The sequence below is a fragment of the Pelophylax lessonae genome, assembly GCF_965119305.1.
Source record: "Pelophylax lessonae genome assembly, chromosome: 4".
Lineage (NCBI taxonomy): Eukaryota > Metazoa > Chordata > Amphibia > Anura > Ranidae > Pelophylax > Pelophylax lessonae.
In genome coordinates, this window is record NC_138771.1 from 553,189,794 (window position 1) to 553,209,378 (window position 19,585).

General features: G+C 46.1%; 1 protein-coding gene across 1 annotated transcript; it reads right to left on the minus strand.

Moving 5' to 3' along the window:
- Window positions 1-2,621: 2,621 nt before the first annotated feature.
- Window positions 2,622-15,071, minus strand: LOC309554982 (peptidyl-prolyl cis-trans isomerase-like). The gene is made up of 5 exons (XM_082256776.1): window positions 14,914-15,071; window positions 7,156-7,186; window positions 5,897-5,985; window positions 4,210-4,382; window positions 2,622-2,904 (listed from the first exon to the last, which is right to left on the minus strand). Exons 1-5 carry the CDS (start codon window positions 14,980-14,982, stop codon window positions 2,772-2,774), a joined length of 495 nt encoding a protein of 164 aa, XP_082112902.1. The 5' UTR covers window positions 14,983-15,071; the 3' UTR covers window positions 2,622-2,771.
- Between the last annotated feature and the right edge of the window lie 4,514 nt (window positions 15,072-19,585).

Consider the following 19,585-nt stretch of genomic DNA (forward strand, 5'->3'; position numbering starts at 1 on the left):
ACCAGTAATGCTAAATGTGGAAATACAGAATCAATCTGGGCTGATTAACCTAAAGTAAAAACTAAAGGCAAACTTTGTAGTTTTGGATAAAGTGGATGAGCCAGTCAGGCTTTTATTGCTGTCAGTGTACCAGTTAGGGAGAATTCTCCTCTATTGGGTCCTGTTTACCGTTTTAAGTTTAAACCCTTAGATAGCCAGTGAAGTGCACAGTGAAGTGCACAGCCTCGGATGATAAACAGATGAAACCACAATCTCCCTGCATAATTTGTACATCTGCTGTTTTCAGCTTTCTACACTGTTTAGAAGGTGAACATTAGACATTTTTCCTGTTCCACCACTAGGTGCAGAGGCATACACTCACAGCCAATTGAGGAAAGGTGGCATTTTTCCTTTGCAATTCTGATTTTGCTCTACAAAGTCACAGGTCGATCATGCAGCTGCAACTTTGAGGGTTTACATTAAAGCCTATGGATCTCAAGTCGCATGAAAGTCAGTACAGGAACTTTAGCCACTTAAGCTCTGGAAGATTTTACCCCCATCCTGACCAGGGCCTATTTTGCGATTCGGCACTGCGTGACTTTAACGGACAATTGCGCGGTCGTAGGACGCTGTACCTCAACTAATTTGACGTCCTTTTTTTCCCCCCACAAAGCTTTTTGGTGGCATTTGATCACCTGTGCGATTTTTTGATCGTGCGCTATAATCAGTAAATAAAATGTGGGGCTGTTTTGTTCCTCAACGTTTTTGGTTTGGGAGATTTGTGAAAAAAGGAGCGACAATTTTGCAAAAACAATATTTCACATTTTGTTTATATGAAATCCCCCCCCCCCCCCCCCAAAAAAAAAAGTAAAGATCAAAATTTAACATTTTTGGTCAATTTGTTTTCTGCTACATATGCTTGGTATAAAAAAAAGCGCATTTTGATTGGTTAGCGCAAAAGTTATTGCGTTTACTTTTGCGCTAACCAAAGGGAAAGATATGTCATTTTTTTTAAATGAGTAATGGCGGCGATCTGCGATTTTTTTTGCGGGACTGCGACGGACAGATCAGACCCTTGACTGACATTTGAGGGTACCAGTGCTAAACATATGCACTGTTACTGCAAAAATGACACTGGCAGGGAAGGGGTTAACTATTGAAAGGAGGGGTCAAGTTTGTCCCTAGGGGCGTGTTTCCAACTGTGATTGGATGTGGCTACTGGTGTAATAGAGATCAATGGTCCTACATAGCAGAACCGTGTGATCTCCCATTTTTACACAGGGAAAAATGACAGGCGGCTTTGTTTAATAGCCGCCTGCCTTTCTCCCTTCACGGAGAACATCGGGTCCGACGATCACACGTGCGGACTCGTTAGGGAACGAGCCAGGATGGGAGCACGCTCGCCCGCTATTGGCTCCCAGGCTAGTGACGTACCGATATGTCACTTTGGCTGACCGCCGCAGTATATGTACTTGCGGCAGTCGGCAAGCAGTTAAAGTTGGATATGAATGGTACTGATTGAGAACAAAAGGGTGCCACTTTGGGTTCCAAGTCGCACGTATGAATGGGGTCCGAGTTGGCATATTTCTACAATTTAACCCATTGAGTTATATGCATAATTAAAAAACACAAGGGTTCTTTAAACCTTCACTGTTCTGATAATGGTTTCAGGAGTTAAATACTGCAAATTTTGTTGAACGAATTCAGCTTTATTGGTAAAGCTACAAGTTACTCAGATTGTGGTTTTCCCCAAACGCCACACTGAATTGAGCCCATTATGTTAATTACATTTCAGCAGTTGTCACTATAGTAAACTGCCATTAATGGGTTACATTCATAACAGCTGTAATTATGAGTGATCAGCTTGGCTACATGTAATCATGCGTTACAGGGTGTGGTGATTGACCCATCTGATTGTTGTGGGCAAATCAAGCACCACACAACCGGAAATGGCTGTAAATGAAGTTTTACACTGCTTTGTAAACATTGTGATTGCACAGTAGTCACAGGGGCAGCGTGCCCATAAGCCAAACCAGCTAGACAAGTACATGTATGCGACCTAGCCTGCCGATGCTGGCTGCATTCACACCTGGGTGTTTTGAATCATGGGCAGGGGCGGTGGGGGTATGAGGGCAGCATACAGAGATAAGGCAAAGAAACAGGAGTCTTTGAGGGGGTATCAGATTTAAACTATTAAATACTAAACATTTTTACCAAAATTGCACCTTACGTGATGCTCTCATGGTTAAACCCACCTTTGGGCTGATACACATGAACAGGCAAGCTGCCAGAGCCCTCTACCTCTAGAAGCTGTATGTTCCAACTGTTGTGGGGGCAACGTGATGCATGATTCAGTGCATCACATAGCTCTTTATACAAATTTTTGAAGTACAAGTACCCCTTGTTCATGTCACTGTACAGCATGCTGGGAAAAAACCCAGTATGTCTGCATTGCAGCAATGTGACAACAAATGTGTATGTCCTTGCAGCAGGCAAAATGCCTCACCACACTATGTGCAACTTCCTCCTTGATATTTACCACACAATGTCAGCCTGGCATTGACAATAAAGCATACAAGACCCAGTTAAGGTTTTCTTTTTTTTTTTTTTATTTTATTTAGATTGTGTTCTGCAAGGAACAGAACATGTGGAAGAAAAAAAAAAAATGAAACAAAACAAGGATGATTGCAAGATGAGATTAAACTCCAGAGACAGTCCAGGACTGAAGAATTCCGAAGCCGATGAAGAGGAATGCTTGTGATGTTAAGACTAGGATGAGGATGCAAGTTCCTTTATATCTGGCCACAGTCAGCAATCACAAGTTTCTTATTGGTCTTCCCTGACTGAGAACCAAAGCTTTCCATTTTTCTCACAACATCCATGCCATCCACAACTGAACCAAACACAACATGCTTTCCGTCAAGCCTGCAAAAGAATCATAAAAAGGTGATTCAACAGCTGTTCAGCTACAAAAATAGCAAGTATAGGAACTCCTGCACACATCTGCTCCACCTCCCCACCAACATTAGCTCTGTATGAAGCACAGTACCCATGACTTAAGGCTTGTAAGCTCTAACGAGCAGGGTCCTCCGATTCCTTCTGTATTGAAGTGTATTGTATTTGTACTGTCTACCCTCAAGTTGTAAAGCGCTGCATAAACTGCTGGCGCTATATAAATACTATATAATAATGTCAACTCCTCCCCCCAATTTTCTGACACAACTAGAACTTAGACCAAAGTATTTAACAGTACTAGACATTCAAACCAGAATCTAGTCTTAGCCATCCATATCTTCGTTTGGATTTCATAGGCAAGCATAAGGTCCCTTTCACTCCGAGTGTCAGCGGACCGATCCGCCGAACCCCCGCTGAGCAGGCAGATAGCAGCTCTGTCTGCGCGCTGTGTGCGGAGACAGCTGTCAGGTCCCTGCTGTTCTCTATGGGGAAATCGGACGATGACCGCCTGTCTGTGCTCATCCGATCTGCTGGATGGAATATAGGATTTCCATCAGTCCAGATTTGACGGACCGGATGTCAGCAGACATGTCTCCGCTGACATCCGATGCATGGGGCATCTGTTCAGATCCACCTGAAAAACTGACAGGCGGATCTGAACGGTCTGCTAGTGTGAAAGGGACCTTAGGCTGGCCATACTGTTGAATCTCAGCAGGAACTGGCTGAAGCGAGTGATCCAACTTGGTAAAACCAGCCTGTTGGGATTAATTTGTGACCATTGCTAGCAGCTGCTATAGCCACTAGCAATAATCACTGTCTTCTGTGGGGATGGATTCCCCTGCTTACAGCTTACAACTGCTCACTGGGAGAAATTCCCCTATTTGCACTTAGTTGATGGGGGAAAGCATAAAAACTTCTGCATCCTATGGTGCAGATTTCCTGCAACCATCTATGGCCAGGTTTAATCTTTCAGAAGGGTGGGGCATTTATCAATACATATCTGGAAGTGACATTTATTCCCCTTAATACACCCAACAACACTACAGGTTCTATTATGTAGGAGATAATGTGTCAAGTAGCCAGAAACCATGTGATCTTTACCTTAGGTACAGAAGTACTCAAGAGCAGATCATATGAAAAGTGGTACATCAACTACACACCGATATGTAGTTGCTGAAAAACTCAATGTCAACCCCATACTAATCAAATGATCATGCATTTCTTTTTGCAAAATAGAAATACTTGAGGACATGCCAATTTGCAACAGTAACTTACCAACTGGTTGCAGAAGTACAGATGAAGAACTGGGAACCGTTTGTGTTAGGGCCAGCATTGGCCATAGACAGAATTCCTGGTCCAGTGTGCTTCAGAGCAAAGTTCTCATCGGCAAACTTGTTTCCATAGATAGATTTTCCACCAGTTCCGTTATGATTGGTAAAGTCTCCACCCTATCAGGAAACAAAGCAGATATTAATTCAACTTAAGTCATCTTCCCAATATTTGCAGTGAAAAATACCATGTGCTGATCTAAATTTAATAAGTTACTCCCACTGGGGACAGTGCTATTCCCAGTCATGGTGTAGGTTCACCCAGGATTCTCAACTAGGCAGGTTGAGGGGTTTCAGAGTGCTGTTTAATTTGGAGAAAAATGTTCAGTGGTTGATAAAATCCAATTGGGGACCTGGAGATTTTGTAGTGATCTTGGTGGGATGAAATTACCATTGCTGAAACCAGGTTTTGGCAACAGCCAGCACACATATGCTGGTGTGGATCTTTCTGTAGAGACCTGACCATTGTTCTGGGCTAAAACCTCCTCAGGAGTCAATGTGAGTGCAAGGATGCAGGCCACAAGTGTGCACATCAGCACTTTCTTGCCGCTTCACTGAAACCTGCACTGTGCAAGCCGAGGTACAGTGTGCAGATACAGTGATGCTTACATGGTATAGAGCAAGGGTCCTCAAACTACGGCCCTCCAACTGTTGAGGAACTACACATCCCATGAGGCATTGTAAAACTGACATTCACAGACATGACTAGGCATGATAGGAATTGTAGTTCCTGAACAACTGGAGGGCCATAGTTTGAAGATCCCTGGTATAGAGGATGGCACAAAGCCCAAGCAGCATTGCTGCTAATGAGCCTGGAGATTGAATCCTACCTTTGTTAAGCATTGATTGAAACCCCCTGAATGGGCAACTTTGTTAAGACTACTCACTGATGTGCACTACACTAAGCTGCTACACCCCCCACCACACTACACTGTATTGGAAATTTTGCCAAATTGCTTTTTGCTTAAAAAGGATTGTAAAGTCTCTTTTTTATTCTTAAAACATGTTAAAAACATACCTCTGCAGCTTGTTCGCACAGAGAAGCCTGGATCCTCTTCTCGGGTCCCTTGTTGCTGCTCCCAGCACCTCCCTCCTAACAAGTGCCCCCCACAGCAAACAGCTTGCTATGGGGGCACCCCAGCCAGGCTGCAGGTCCATTCAGATGGAGCTGCTGTTGGTCCCCACCTTCTCACCTGATTGGCAGCAGCGGAATCCAATGCAACCATGGCTGTATCTCAGCCAATCAGGAGGGAGGGTCCCAAGATGGCCAAGGGAAATTGGACAGATGGGACTCAAGTATTAGGGGGTGCTGGGGAGGCTTCTATACACAGAAGGCTTTTTATCTTAATGCATTAAGATAAACAAAACCTTCCTGACTTTACAACTCCTTTAATGTCCATTAACTTAAACTTGCTATACAAGTCTGATGAGATTAAAGTATAAAGCCTTTTTGCCCAAGAGTAAATTAATAGATTTCTGCCAGGGGAGGTACCAAAACCATGGAAGGCACCACACTGTAGGATGAAGCATTAAGGTTATAGGCCTGTAAAAGGAATTAAGCAATCAGGTTTAAGCATATTGACAGATGTGGGGGATGCTGTATAGCCTTAATAAGCTAAAGAAAGCAAACATACCTGGCACATAAAGTCTGGGATGACTCTGTGGAAGCCAGAGCCTTTGTAACCAAATCCTGGTTGTCCAGTGCACAACTGGAAGAAGTTTTCTGCAGAAATGAAAACAGTAAAATAAATATCTGCATAGCTGAATCAGCAAAAGATGACAAAAGTTTAGTTTTGCTCCCAGGCTAGCTACGTATTAAGTTGGCCAGCCTTTTCTCCTCCTACAGAAGCCATAAATTGACATCACAGCCTGATCAAACTTCATAAGTCATGGCCGTAGCATGATTGGCAGGCCTTAGAGCCCATTGCAGACCCATAAAAAAAAAAAAATTATGTTTTAACAAGATTCCTTGTTCACTGGGGAAAATCAGTACTCCTGCTGAGCATTACCCGCAGCCATACAGTGCATTCTCCCACCACCATGCAGCAGAGCCAGATTGTTGCACTGTGCTGTAATCAGAGATCGCCTCTAACAGAGCTAAACACCCTGCACTGAGCAGAGCTAAAACCCAAATGAAGGGCTCATGTAGACTACAGCTCAAACACATGGCAATGGAGGGGCATTAGTATGGCTGCAAGTTGCTTTACCATCTAAATGAACTGTTAACTGTCCTGATGAACTAGGGAGCCAATGGCAAAAGGTTCGGGGCTTTAAATTGATACTCAAGCAGGCACTTAACTAAAAACCCCCTTTGAGTGGAGACTATTCCTCGTACACACTGCCTAGGATTATTAACTATATTAACTAGGTTGGTCTTCAATCACAGAAAGCGAAAATTGCAGGATAAATTCTCTTGTAGTTTTACAGTGAAAGGGTTTGGGAAGTGAACTAAAATGTTAAAGCCAACATCTGAAGTACTTAACATTCCTCATGCATTTAATGTGTTGACAATTTACATATACATTTGTGAAAATGTATGGTTGGTTTTAAAACCAGGGGCTGACAACTGGAAATGTGCCCCAATCCCCAGCATAACTATCTGCATTAAAAAAAAAATTGAGTCAAGCATCAGCTTTTCAAAACAATTTGCAGCCTGACATTTCTGACTGCAATATTCAATTCTTCAGAGCAGTCAATGCGAAGCTTTACAAACACTACTATAAAAGGAGAAGCTCACATAAGGTAGATGAATTAACTTGAAATGCTTATATAGAATGAGCAACCAAGAGACTAAACCCCCAAACCCCCCCCCCCCCATGTACATCATTCCAATCTAGGAGAATGCAGTGTCACCGACCCCCAACCACAGAAAACCAATAAAAATCATACATACCACAGGTCTTTGGACAAACATCAAATCTCAGCTGCAAAGAGAAAATAAAAAAAAAAAAATTCAGAAGTGTTTATATTTGGTTACAGGAGGTTTGACTGAATAATGTCACATTTGTGCCAGAGGATACAAGACTGGAATGAGATGGGAAGCCTGTTTACTTAAGCTGGCATGTGGCACATAACTTAGACAGTAGGTCATGAGTAACTGCTATTCACTACACCATGCCCAGTGTCTACAGGCTTATAAACATTAAGGTTCGACACGCACATGTTCATAGGAGATTATGTTATTAGGAGAGCTCTCATGCTGCCTTGATTCATTGGTGAACAAGTCCTACAGTGTGTTGACTTCATTTAACGAACATGTGTAGCTTCCCAGTATAGATTAGAGGCACCAAAAAGCAAGCTAGAGAGGATTTGGGATGTCGGCTTTCATCGAGAGAAAACCCAGTTAAAAAAAAAAAAAAAAAAAAAAAAGTGTTGCTTTGAGAAACTTTGATCAAAGTCTTAGTACAGCAGTTTTCATAGTCCACTTCTCTCACATTTGTAAATAATAGACTACTGTACAATCAATGTTAGACAGAGCTCTGGGATGCTCTCCTCATGTCATCCAAATCTAGGCTTGCTGTTACAGACCCCATCACATCTGCCAAATACATGGTTTGGTTCTACCTTCATAACCTAAAGTCAGGCCCATTTCATATATGCAGTGCAGGAAATGCAGCAAATCCTGTGCATTTCTTGCCCTGCGCTGAAATCACATTGTTCATGCGATCTGCCACCAGTATCAATGTTAAATTATTTTAACACCTCAAAACAGGTTGCAGGACACAGTGCAATAGCAAGAAACCGATGCATGGGTGTGAACACCCATGTGATCCGATTCCAGTGCAGCAAACTGATGCCTGCACCTTGTGCAGTGTAATTTGAGCCCATACAAATACCCTCAAATCACACTGCAATGAATCGCATGTCATTTAAATAGGAATGTAGTCCAATTCCTAATCAAATCACATGTGGTGTCCTGCACTGCACAAGTGTGAACCCAGGCTCTCTCCTTCAGTCTTAGATGTGAAGTACCTGAATTTGACTTGTCAGCAGAATTTAATGAATGCAGAGCTACATTCTAGTAAAACCAAAAGGCTCTACAAGGGCAGATTACTCCTTTTGTCACGCTTTATAACAAGACACGCCTGTGCAGCCTTTGGATTCCCTTGGGAAATATAGCTCAGTTTTGCACCAGTAGTGGAGATAACCCAGCATCCTATGCTTGGCCGGTCAACCAATAAAGAGCTTCTTGTACCTCTGATGTAGGCACAATGTTTTATATACATAAAAGGTTGCCAGATCCAAATACCAAACAAGATCACGCAAGTAGGCATGCTAGAGCAGAGAACTCAATGCTTCATGCCAAAGCACAGGACACATGCCAAATGATTTTACATTATGCAGGCTCCTTTAAATACAAGCGTGTCTTGTGTTTAAAGCAAGCTAGAATATTTAGCAATACTGTAGTTCAGATCGCACATTGTATGATGGATAAAATTCACCAATACTGTATACAATAAACCCCACTTCTGCTCAAGTGTTTCAAAGCACTCCAAAAACAGCAGTGATAGTCAAAAAGGAGCCAGGGTCTGTGCCCCATCCCCCTTATTGTCTAGACCAGTATTCTCAACTCCAGTCCTCAGGACCCACTAACAGGCCAGGTTTGCAAGAAAACTGAAATACATCACAGGTGATATCATTTGCTGCTCAGTGATTGCAGTATTCTAGTCGGCATCTCCCAAGGTAATACTTAAAATCTGGCCTGTTAGTGTGCCCTGAGGCCCGGAGTTGAGAAACACTGCTCTAGACATCTATGGACAAATAGCAAACAAGTGAAGCGCCACCCTAGCACAATAAGCTTCTATGATTAAACTAATTGCACTTATGTGATCCCAGGTAGTTTGCATAGTCCCATCCCCAACACCATGGGCCTAAAGATGCATTGATCCATTCTCCAGAGGACTGCTGTCTAGTCTGTCTGCATCCAAATATGCAGAGGCTGGTCAGCTTGGAGGCAGTTCTCAACCCCCAATATTGCGGAGGCTTTACGATGTGCCATTGTCACAACTAAGCATAAGGTTGGACACTTCATGAGGATGCAGACCTTTACAAATTGCTGTATTTAGCTGGCAATTCCCTAGGTCAGATTACTACAAATTTTAGCAGTTGAAAATTAATTTTGAAGCTACGGAAACTACAGATTACAAAGCTGACCATACAATGTTTGGCATTTCTTTTTTGCTGGCTGAAAACTGCTACCTAGTATGTTTTCATGACAAATGCTGGTAGCAGATTACACTCGTGATCTAGAAGCCAGCTGGATTCCCAGAGTTGATTCCAACTATATTTTTGGGATCCACCACTCAGCTGCCTAGCTAATGACAGCTGGCTCTGAGTGCACAACTGAGCCAAAGCCAGCAGAACCCATCCTATTCATTGTGTGCGGAGACAGAGACGTCAGGTCCTCTATGGGGACCGCCTGTCCGTTCTCATCCGATCCGCCAGAAGTATGAACATAGGGTTTCCATCTGTCCAGATTTGACGGACAGGATCGGATGTCTGCTCGGATGTCAGCAGACATCCGATGCCACAGAAATGCATGGGGCATCCGTTCAGATCCGGCTGAAAAACTGACAGGTGGATCTGAACGGTCCGCAAGTGTGAAAGGGGCCTTAGTCAGCTAGAGCAACACCAATGCAGCATCATGATGTAAAGCATATTTATAACCCCCCCCCAAACTTCTTTAATTGGGAGGCTTGACTTTGCTATTGATGTCCAGGTGCTGGTCAGCACAGGACTACTGCCAACTCGCATGACAACTACATAGACTGACTACTGTAACCACCAAGATGATAATCTGCTTTAGTAGTACCACACTGTGACAAGGAATCTTTTGTTCCCAAAACCAGCTTCATGAAACATGTGATCATAAGATTGAACAGAACAGTTTAACCCACTTAAGGTCCACCCTATAGGTCATATGGATAATTGAGCAAAGATATCATTGGCAGCCAGTGCATGTGCAACTTAAAGTGGCTCATCAGTCTCAGGGAAGTAGATCATATGTACTGGTATTAAACTCACATTTCTTCAGTTACTTCCTGGTTTCAATGGCTAGACAAACGAGGAGCTCTTAGCCAAGCACACCCTCCTGCCTGTATGCCTAAACTAAGGGCAGATGGATTCCAGGTAGTAAATTCTACATGAAGCATCTGCCTTTACACAACATTGCCTCAGCCAGACATGCTAGGGGTGTTTTGCAAAATGATTTCTCAAAATAAAACAGCATAGATATATAGACTAACAGGAGAGTTTGCTTTGAATATTAAAATGAATTAAATAGTGCTTTTGATTTATGGTGCTCTTATGCAGTGTAGTTCTGCTTTAAAAAGGAGTGCTCTGGCTGCAAATCAATGTACAGCAGCATCCTTGCCTTGTAATGTACCATGACCTTGAGAAGGTCATCTCAGTAAAGTGTCAAGTTTCAGGTCAACTAGGGTCAATGTTGAAACGAGATATTTTTTGAGTCTATGTAAACCAGTAAGAAGCACTGCATGTTCCAGCATGCAGAGACTACACTATCCCCCTTCACCCACCCCAAACATTTCCCAGATCTCAAATGCAGATACAGCTTATGGTATGGTTTTAAATGTGGAGAGGCACCAAATCAGAGCCGCAGACAGGCTAAAATGCAAGAAGCCCAAACTCCCTTGCCAAAAGCAATGGCAAATTTTGTCAGGATAAAAGATCAGCAAGGGCAGACTGAAGACTGCAGTGCAACACCCATACCGCCTTCAACTTTGTGGACGCCAGAAACAAATATTTTCATGGCAGCAGGGTGGGGATTTGGGAGATAAGTCATCAACTCAGACATGAGTCAGGAATACAGGGAAAGCTGGCTACAAGACCAGATAATCCCAGAATGTCTATAGCAGAGCATTGGGTACCTGCAGACATGGGCAGGTTACACCAAGCTTCCTCCATATAGAAACAGCCATGTCAGTGGCATGCCCTGTACCGATTAAAGTACAATTCATATGTCAGGGAAAAGGGGTCTTCATTGTTCTGCTCTAGATCCCATTAGGGAGACCTCCCTAACGTCCTGTACACAACAGGGAGATCTGGACAGCAATAAAAAACCTAACAAGGGTTCTTCTAACCCCTGACTTCGCAAAGCTAACACTGTTCACTTTAGAACATGTCAACAAGCCTCCTTCCTACAGGGACGACCCCCCCCCCAAATAGGACAGCACTCCCATCTGCACACGTGACATTTAGCATTAGAAGTGAATGCCTTTCATGGATATACATCAGTATCCCATAGCCTAGAATGAAACATTCTAGGCCAGGTAAGCAGAGATGAGAAAATGTTTAAAGGTAAAAATTTTTAGAGGTCAGCTTGGGTGAGGGATTAAATATTAACAAAAGGTTAGCGTTGGGCACATGATTTTGGGCCAGTTCACATATTGGAGTTACTGGCATTTCTCTGCACTGGAAGAATTCCAGTCACTGCTAGGACAGTAGTTTTAGTATGTCCTATTCACATTGCAATGCAGCAGTGATCAGTGATAGAATGTGGACATGCTGCATTGTATCACTGTGCACAGGACTGGATCGCATGTCAAACAGCAGTCCTTGTTAGTATACTCCGCAGGCAGGGTTTTTTTTCCCCGCAGGACAGACAGGCAATGTTAGCAGCTGTCTTGATCCCTGCAGGCCAGAATGTTACCCCTCCTACCCATGTGAGGAGTGATGTCTTCTGATTGGCCAAAGATGCAGGCCACTGATGGCTGGACAAAAGGAGAGGGGGCTAGCATAAACCTACTTTAGACAAAAAAAAAAAAAAAAAAAAAAAAAAAAAAAAAATGTAAAGGTCCAATGCTTAAGGCAGGCCATAGACGATTCGAATTTCGTACGAAAATCGTAAATGGCAGTGTTATCGAACGATTTTCGTATCGTTAGTGTGGTATGTAAAACGTTCGATTTTCGTACGACAGCAAAAATTCACATATCCAACATGTTGGGTTTTTTTGCGAAAATCGGCCGAATTTCGTATCATTAGTGGGGGAGTTGTATGATTTCGCCTAACAAAACACAGAACAGTAGGGAGTGTGTCCGGTAGAGATGTGGTTAAAAGGCACAAAAAATAGTGTTTTGTCGTCCGATTTTCGGCTCACATTGATGGTACACTCGATGATGTGCACGAGTGCCGCTTTCGTTTATCGAACGATAAATCGTACGTAATTCGAATCGTCTATGGCCTGCCTTAGAGCCATTTTAAAGTGTTTGTTACCCCAATGTTCCAAATTCCTGATATGTGCATGTATGAAAGTCCCCTGTTTGTATTGCTTCATTTATGTGAACTTCCTGTCCAAGCCAGTCCCTCTGCTCTCCTAATATAAACTGATCACACTGGTCAGTTCTCCAGCTATACTGGGAACTCTGCCTGCTCTCCAATAATCAAAAAGCACCTCCAAAACATTTATCAACATTGTAAGGCTGCAAGAACTACAAGAGCCAGTTCACATACAGGTGACCCGACTTCCCAGGGCGACCTGTGAAGTAGTGATGCACAGCTCGCACCGCGACATGCATGGACTTCATATCATTGAAGTCAATGCAGGTCGCCCCAAAGTAGTACAGGACCCTTTTTCTAAGTCGGAGCGACTTGTGTCGCTCCTTTTAGAACGGGTCCTGTGCTACTCTATGGCAGTTGACCCACGGCGACTTGTCAGGCGACATGGTCGCCTGACAAGTTGCCCCAGTGTGAACGGGGTCTAATACTCGATTCACACTAGCGCTCCCTCGCGGTCCATTAACTGCTACAGGACCGGTTCTAATAGGAGCGACACAAGTTGCTCCGACTTAGAAAAAGGGTCCTGGGCTCCAGGGCAACTTGCATAGACTTCCATTATGTGAAGTCCATGCAAGTCGCTCCGAAGTCGTGGTGCATGGGAATGCACAAGTCGCCCCCGAAGTAGTACAGAGTTGTGCCGTCCCAGTGTGAACCGAGCCTAAACCTCAATGTATAACTTTTTTAGATCAAAGGAATGTACTTTGGTTCCACTGCCAATCAAAACTGATGAGAGCAAGGCCAAGCCACTGTGCCTATAGTCATATGGTCTAGCTAGAGTAAGCTGGCAGTGAAGTCTCCATAGAAGTGGCTTCCTATGGGTGTGCCAAGAGGAAATGGAGCCTTGGCCATCATGGGATCCAAGAGAAGGAGGATCATGGCTGCTCTGTGCAATACAATCAGGCCCCTTACACACGGGCTTTCCGATCAGGTCTTACTGTCAGTTTTTCAGAGGGAACTGTGTTCTCTAGCAGAATGTATCAGATTACCACTGACATGGGTGCTTACAATTAGCTTTTTTTTATCAGCAAGCAGAGCATTTATTCCAAAAAAGGAAACATTTGGCTGTACCGGATTAAAGTATGAGTTGGAATTAAATGCCAATGGGGTAGGGTATGTAGATCTGCTAGTACATCAACACTCCCTTACCTCCCTGATTATGTCCAAAGGTGCCCCCTGTGCTCCTTCATACAGAGTTACTTGCCAGACCACCAAATGAGCACACCCAAGATAAAGCTAATGCAGCCACCACATCTAATGATTAGGCTGCTAGACATTACATTTTGGGGTTAAGCCTAATAGCTTGTACATGTGCAGCCTGACAGAGGCTCTACAGAACAGAGGCAGGTGATGTAGCAATTTAGATCTCCACCTATCACCCCCCCAACTCTGCTCCCCCTACTACAAGCCACCCCCCAAAAAAAGCTCTGCCCCCCTTCTCCCCCACCCCCTCTAAAACAAACCCCCCCCCCCCAGGCTAAGGCTCTGCTCCCCCCCTTACCACAACCACCACCCAGGTTCTGCTCCCCTCAACCACCCCATACCAAGCTAAGGCTCTGCTCCCCCCCCCCCATACCTCCACCACCCAGGCTCTGCTCCCCCCCACCCAGGTTCTGCTCCCCTCGACCACCCCATACCAAGCTAAGGCTCTGCTCCCCATACCACCACCCAGGTTCTGCCCCCCCCCCCCCCATACCAAGCTAAGGCTCTGCTGCTCCCCCCATACCACAACCACCACCCAGGTTCCCATAGCAAGCTATAGCGCCTCAGTGAGATCAGAGTTCATCTGAGTCCCTGCAATGGCGGGAAAGATCCTTGGTATTGGCGCCTCATGTCGCACCAGTGTGAGGCAGAGGGTGTGGCACACGCACAGGGCCTGCACTCACTCGAGTGAACAAAGGAGACATTTTAAAGCGCTGAACCTCCTAAAATGGACTCCCAGCCCGCCCTTCCTCTTCACAGCAGACCCGGCACAGGGGAAGGCGGAGACAGCCAGCTAGACACGCCCTCTTCCTGCGCCAGCCATTGGCTAAGCCCCTTTACCTGCTCATAGCGGGCGCCAGCACTGCGGCATCCCCGCAACGTGCCACTGCAGAGCACGCCAGCCCGGGAATAGAGCGGAGAGGGCGGGGCCTCGCCTCATGTACTGTATTCCTCTACCTGCCTGCGGAGGAATGCACGCCTGTAGTTTGCCAGTGTTCCCAACCCCGCAATAGCTCACATCCTACAACGTGTCTCCAATACACACAATGTATAGGGCAGCACACTGCTCACACCACGTGACCCGAAGGCAAAGCCTTCACCTTTCCCCAACGTGAGAGAAAACCACCGCCATTCATTCAGCCTGCACCCCCTCACCTCAATAACGATGCGGCCCAGAGGGGCGGAGTCGGCTGTGATGTCAAAGAAAACCCTCTTTCTTGCCATGGTAACGAACCGCCGAACGAGCTGCAAAGCGAAATGAATGTTTCTGAGGTTACCACTGCTTTCGGCGAGAGAACAACCCGAAAAGAACCTACAGAAGGCGGCTCCGCGCTTATTATATGAAGGGACTGGCCCCGCCCAGTACACGCCCACTTTGCCGTCTGCTGAGGCTGCTCGCAGAGCGAACTGACAGTCCACCTGGCCAATAGGAGAGGCTCTTCAGGAAGCGGGTGGGGCAGTAGAAGAGTAGTGGGCGTGGCGTGGAAAGGCGCGGTCGCGGGCAGAGGATGACGTATGTGATGATGGGGTGATGCGCGGTCTCCATATTGTTCTCTATGCCTAATGTAGCAGTGATGAGGAGTGCCGGGGGGTAATGGCGGGGAATGGCCTGTGATCATGGAGACAGAGCGCCGGCCTCTGACCTGGACCTGAAATAACGGGCCCGGCCTGTGTTCATCAGTCACACAGAGGGAGAGAACAGAGTTACAGTTATTTCTGGGCGGGTCCCCAGAACGGTAGTCTGGCCTGGCCGCCGTGTGAATTGGGGGTTACCCGGAGGCCGGTGACGTCTGACTGACAAGATGAGATTTCCCGGCTGCATTCCTCATCTTCAGGGGAATGTGAGGAAAGTCTATACACAGTGACCACAGGGGGCGCCATTACAGGCTGCCTTACCCTGCCAGGGACATCCAACCCCCTCTACAGCATGCCTTACCTATATCCAACATTCACATCTGTCCTCATGGAAACCCACATCTCTACCTCACACATCTGGGTTCACATTGGTGCCATCACATATAATTCACACCGCATTGCGGTTCAGATCACATGCAGTGTCTGCGATTCAAATTCACCCGTAAGGCTTGTTCACACTGGTGCAATGCGGGAACCCTGCAAACTCACTGCGGGTTCCCGAATCGCAGGCAGATCACACTGTCATATGCCAACTGCTGGGAGTGTCAATAGAAAGTTAATGACACCTCAGATCAGCTCGCATATCGCAGTGCAAACTGTCAATTCAGACAGGAATCGGATCGCATGGGTGATCCGATTCTGGTGCGGACCACAAAAAAGTGTCCTGCATGAGTTTGGCCTGAATGCAATGCAAATTTAGTCATACAATCTGTATGGCTGAATTCGCATCACACAGACATCGCATTTGATTTGCACAGCGGTGCGAATCACATGCAGTGTCTAACATCACTATAGTGTGATCTGGCCTTTAAAACTGTATGGCTGAAATTGCATTTGCACCAAAATGGTGCGGGACCCTTATTTTGGTCCACACTGGAATCGAATCGCACGGGTGTTCACACTTAGGTGATCTGATTCCTGCACCATTTCACAGCACTGCAATCTTCCAACCAATCTGGGGATGTCATTAACTTTACATTGACACCCGCAGCGGTTTGCAGGGGGCAGTGTGCAATTCAGGGACGATGTGGGAACTGGCACTGTCAGCCATACAAACTCTATGGCTGAAATCGCATCATGATCACACCAAAATGGTGCAGGACCCTTTTTATGGTTCCCACTAGAATCGGATAGCATGCGTGTTCACACTTATGCGATTCGATTCTTGCATCATTTGACAGTTCACACTGCGCTCTGCAAACCCATATTGGGATGTCATTAAGAGTCAGTTCCACACTGCAATCGAATCGCACAGGTGTTCACACCTATGCGATCTGATTCATGCACCATTTGACAGCAGTGCAATCTTCGAAACCAATCTGGGGGTGTCATTAACTTTACATTGACACCCGCAGCGGTTCGCAGGGGGCAGTGTGCAATTCAGGTGCAATGTGGGAACTGGCAATGCCAGCCACACAAACTCTAAGGCCCCTTTCACACATGCGGACCGTTCTGATCCGCCTGTCCATTTTTCAAGCGAATCTGAACAGAAGCCCCATGCATCTCTGTGGGGCATTGGATGTCAGCGGAGACATGTCCAATCCGATCCGTCAAATCCGGACAGATGGAAACCCTATTTTCCATCCGTCCAGTGGATCGGATGAGAACAGACAGAGGGTCCGTTCCCATCTGATTCCCCCATAGAGAACAGCGTGGACCTGACTGCTCTGTCTCCACACACAGTGCAGAGACACAGCTGCCATCCGCCTGCTCAGCGGGGGATCAGCGGATCCATCCCCCGCTGAGATAAACGGAGTCCACCGACGAACTCTACAGTGTGAAAAAGGGGCCTTAGGCTGAAATCGCATCATGATCACACCAAAATGGTGCAGGACCCTTTTTTTGGTCCGCACTGGAATCGGATAGCATGGGTGTTCATACTTATGCGATTCGATTCTTGCATCATTTGACAGTTTGCACTGCGAGCTGCAAACCGATCTTGGGATGTCATTAACAGTTGGTTCACACTAGATGCAGTGCGAATTTGCAAATTCGCATCACATCAAAATCTTAACCTGTTCATGCGTTAAGTTAACTACACCCTCCGCAATCAGTTTGCAAAACAGTGTGATTTGCAGAATTGGATCGCATAGGTGTGAACACCCATACGATCCGATTCTCTGATTCCGGTGCGGACAAAAAAAGGTTCTGCATGAGTTTGGTCCGAATGCGATGCAAATTCAGCCATACAGTTTGCATGGCTGAATTTTTATTGCACAGACATTGCAAGGAGGTTTGCACAGCAATGTAGTGTGAATCACATGCAATGTCTGTCATCACACTAGTGTGAACCGGCCCTAACTTTACATTGACACCCCCAGCAGATCAAATGCGATGTCTATGCAATGCAAATTCAGCCATACAAACTGTATGACTAAAATCCCATCGCATAGGCACCAAAATGGTGCAGGACCTTTTTTTGGTCTGCACTGGAGTTGGATCGCATTGGGTGTTCACACCCATGCAACCTGATTCCTGCACCATTTGACAGTATGCACTGTGAACCGATCTGGGGTGTCATTAACTTTACATTGACACCCCCAGCGGTTCGCAGAGGGCAGTGTGAACCACTGTGCGATGCAAGAACCGATATCGCAGGGTTTCCCACATCACACCAGTGTGAACCAGGACGCTGTGGTATCTGGCACCAGCCAGTAGCAGATCCTTTAAAGGAGAAGTATAGCCAAAGGTTTTTTAGCTATACTCCTCCTGGGGATCACAGAAGTGCAGTTTGTTCTGCACTCCTGTGTCCCATTTTCACCTGACACAGTGCATTCTAAGCCCTGATTGGGCAAAGCTTTGGGCCAGGAAGCGGACCACTGCCTCCTTAAAGTGGAGTTCCGGGCAAAAAAACATTTTTTCAATGAAAATACCCCCAGGACAGTCAGGGCTAGTACATTCCACAATGGCTAGCCTCTGATCTGTCCCCGTTCGCACTCACCTGCAAGAAGAAATACTCACTTTTTAAATTTCTTCTCCAGCGTTGCCATCTCTGATGTGGGCAGCTGAAGCCAGCGCGATCCTCTTCTGCGTCCTCTTCCGTGTCTTCTTCTCCCAGAATGCGCCTGCACCGGCCCCTCTCGTCACTTCCGGTGCGGCGCCGCATTCCTCCACAACTTCTGGGCATGCCCAGAAGCTGTTTAGCAAGGAACGTGGCGTCGCACCGGAAGTGACGAGCGGTGCCGGTGCCATCGCATTGATTCCTGGGAGCGATGACGTTCAGCTCCCAGGAATCATTGCAAACCGGAAGTGATGGCGCGGGCCGCGGCCACAGAGGGAGGAAGTGGAAGAAAGGTGAGTATATCTTTCTACAATAACAAGGTAAGTAAAAAAAAAAAAAAAATCCTAACTATCCATTTCCTGACAGTCTTCATGGCAACCTACGTGTGGGTTAACCCCGCCTCCTCTCCAATGGTATAGGACCCCCCTCTATAAACTTCCGCTTGCAGGCACAGCCAGTGTTCCTTTTTTGTCCTCCTCAAAGGACCCTATTTGGATTATTTCCTGTTGAAATTTGGTCGGCTTACCTCAGAATGAAAGTCGGTGTCTATGTCCAGGGCCCAGCCAAGGGCGGGTGAGTGACATTCAAAATCCCCTTTGGCTGCTAACTGTGCGGTGCTTCGGATGGCCGACGGATATCCTGACAGGGTCTGAAGATTTGTCTTCCTCCATGGCAGCGTATTTGTTATATTTGTGTGTCAAAGTACTTTCTTTGCTATCCCTGGTGGCCCAATGGCGGCTGGAGCGCTCCTTGTGTTCCAGCCATCTCCTTCCTGCTCCCCCTCCGTTCAGTCCGGCGGATGCATGCACTGTGTGGGAATGGAGCTCCGCTCTCTGCCTGCTGCGATCGGAAGCGAGGACCGGTCCGCGCATGCGCACTTGCGATCGCGGCCGGTCATCGCTGACGTCATCCTGACGCGAAAATTTAAACGCCTGTCAGCTCCAGTGCAAATGGGAAGCACTGTGGGCATAGCGACATCTTCCCTGTACCTTGTCTGTTGTGAATCCAGGTATGTGGGGCCGGATGCTGTATACCTTTTGGCGGTGTGCAGGGGGGGGGAGTGGTTGGATGCATATTAAGATGACACCTGAGTGTTCCTTATTACCTTGTAGTGATCCGCTGTATGCTCTCTATTTCCTTGTCAGTTTTGGTTTTGCCTGAAACATGGATCCTGCTTCACCGCCCCCTTGT

Bases quoted from the DNA above. Each gene is read 5' to 3' on its own strand.
- LOC309554982 (XM_082256776.1), bottom strand. From the start codon at position 14,982: ATGGCAAGAAAGAGGGTTTTCTTTGACATCACAGCCGACTCCGCCCCT. The intron at 7,187-14,913 runs GTGAGGGGGTGC...TTCTCTTTGCAG, and splicing joins TGGGCCGCATCGTTATTGAG to CTGAGATTTGATGTTTGTCC. The intron at 4,383-5,896 runs GTATGTTTGCTT...GTTTCCTGATAG, and splicing joins TCCCAGACTTTATGTGCCAG to GGTGGAGACTTTACCAATCA.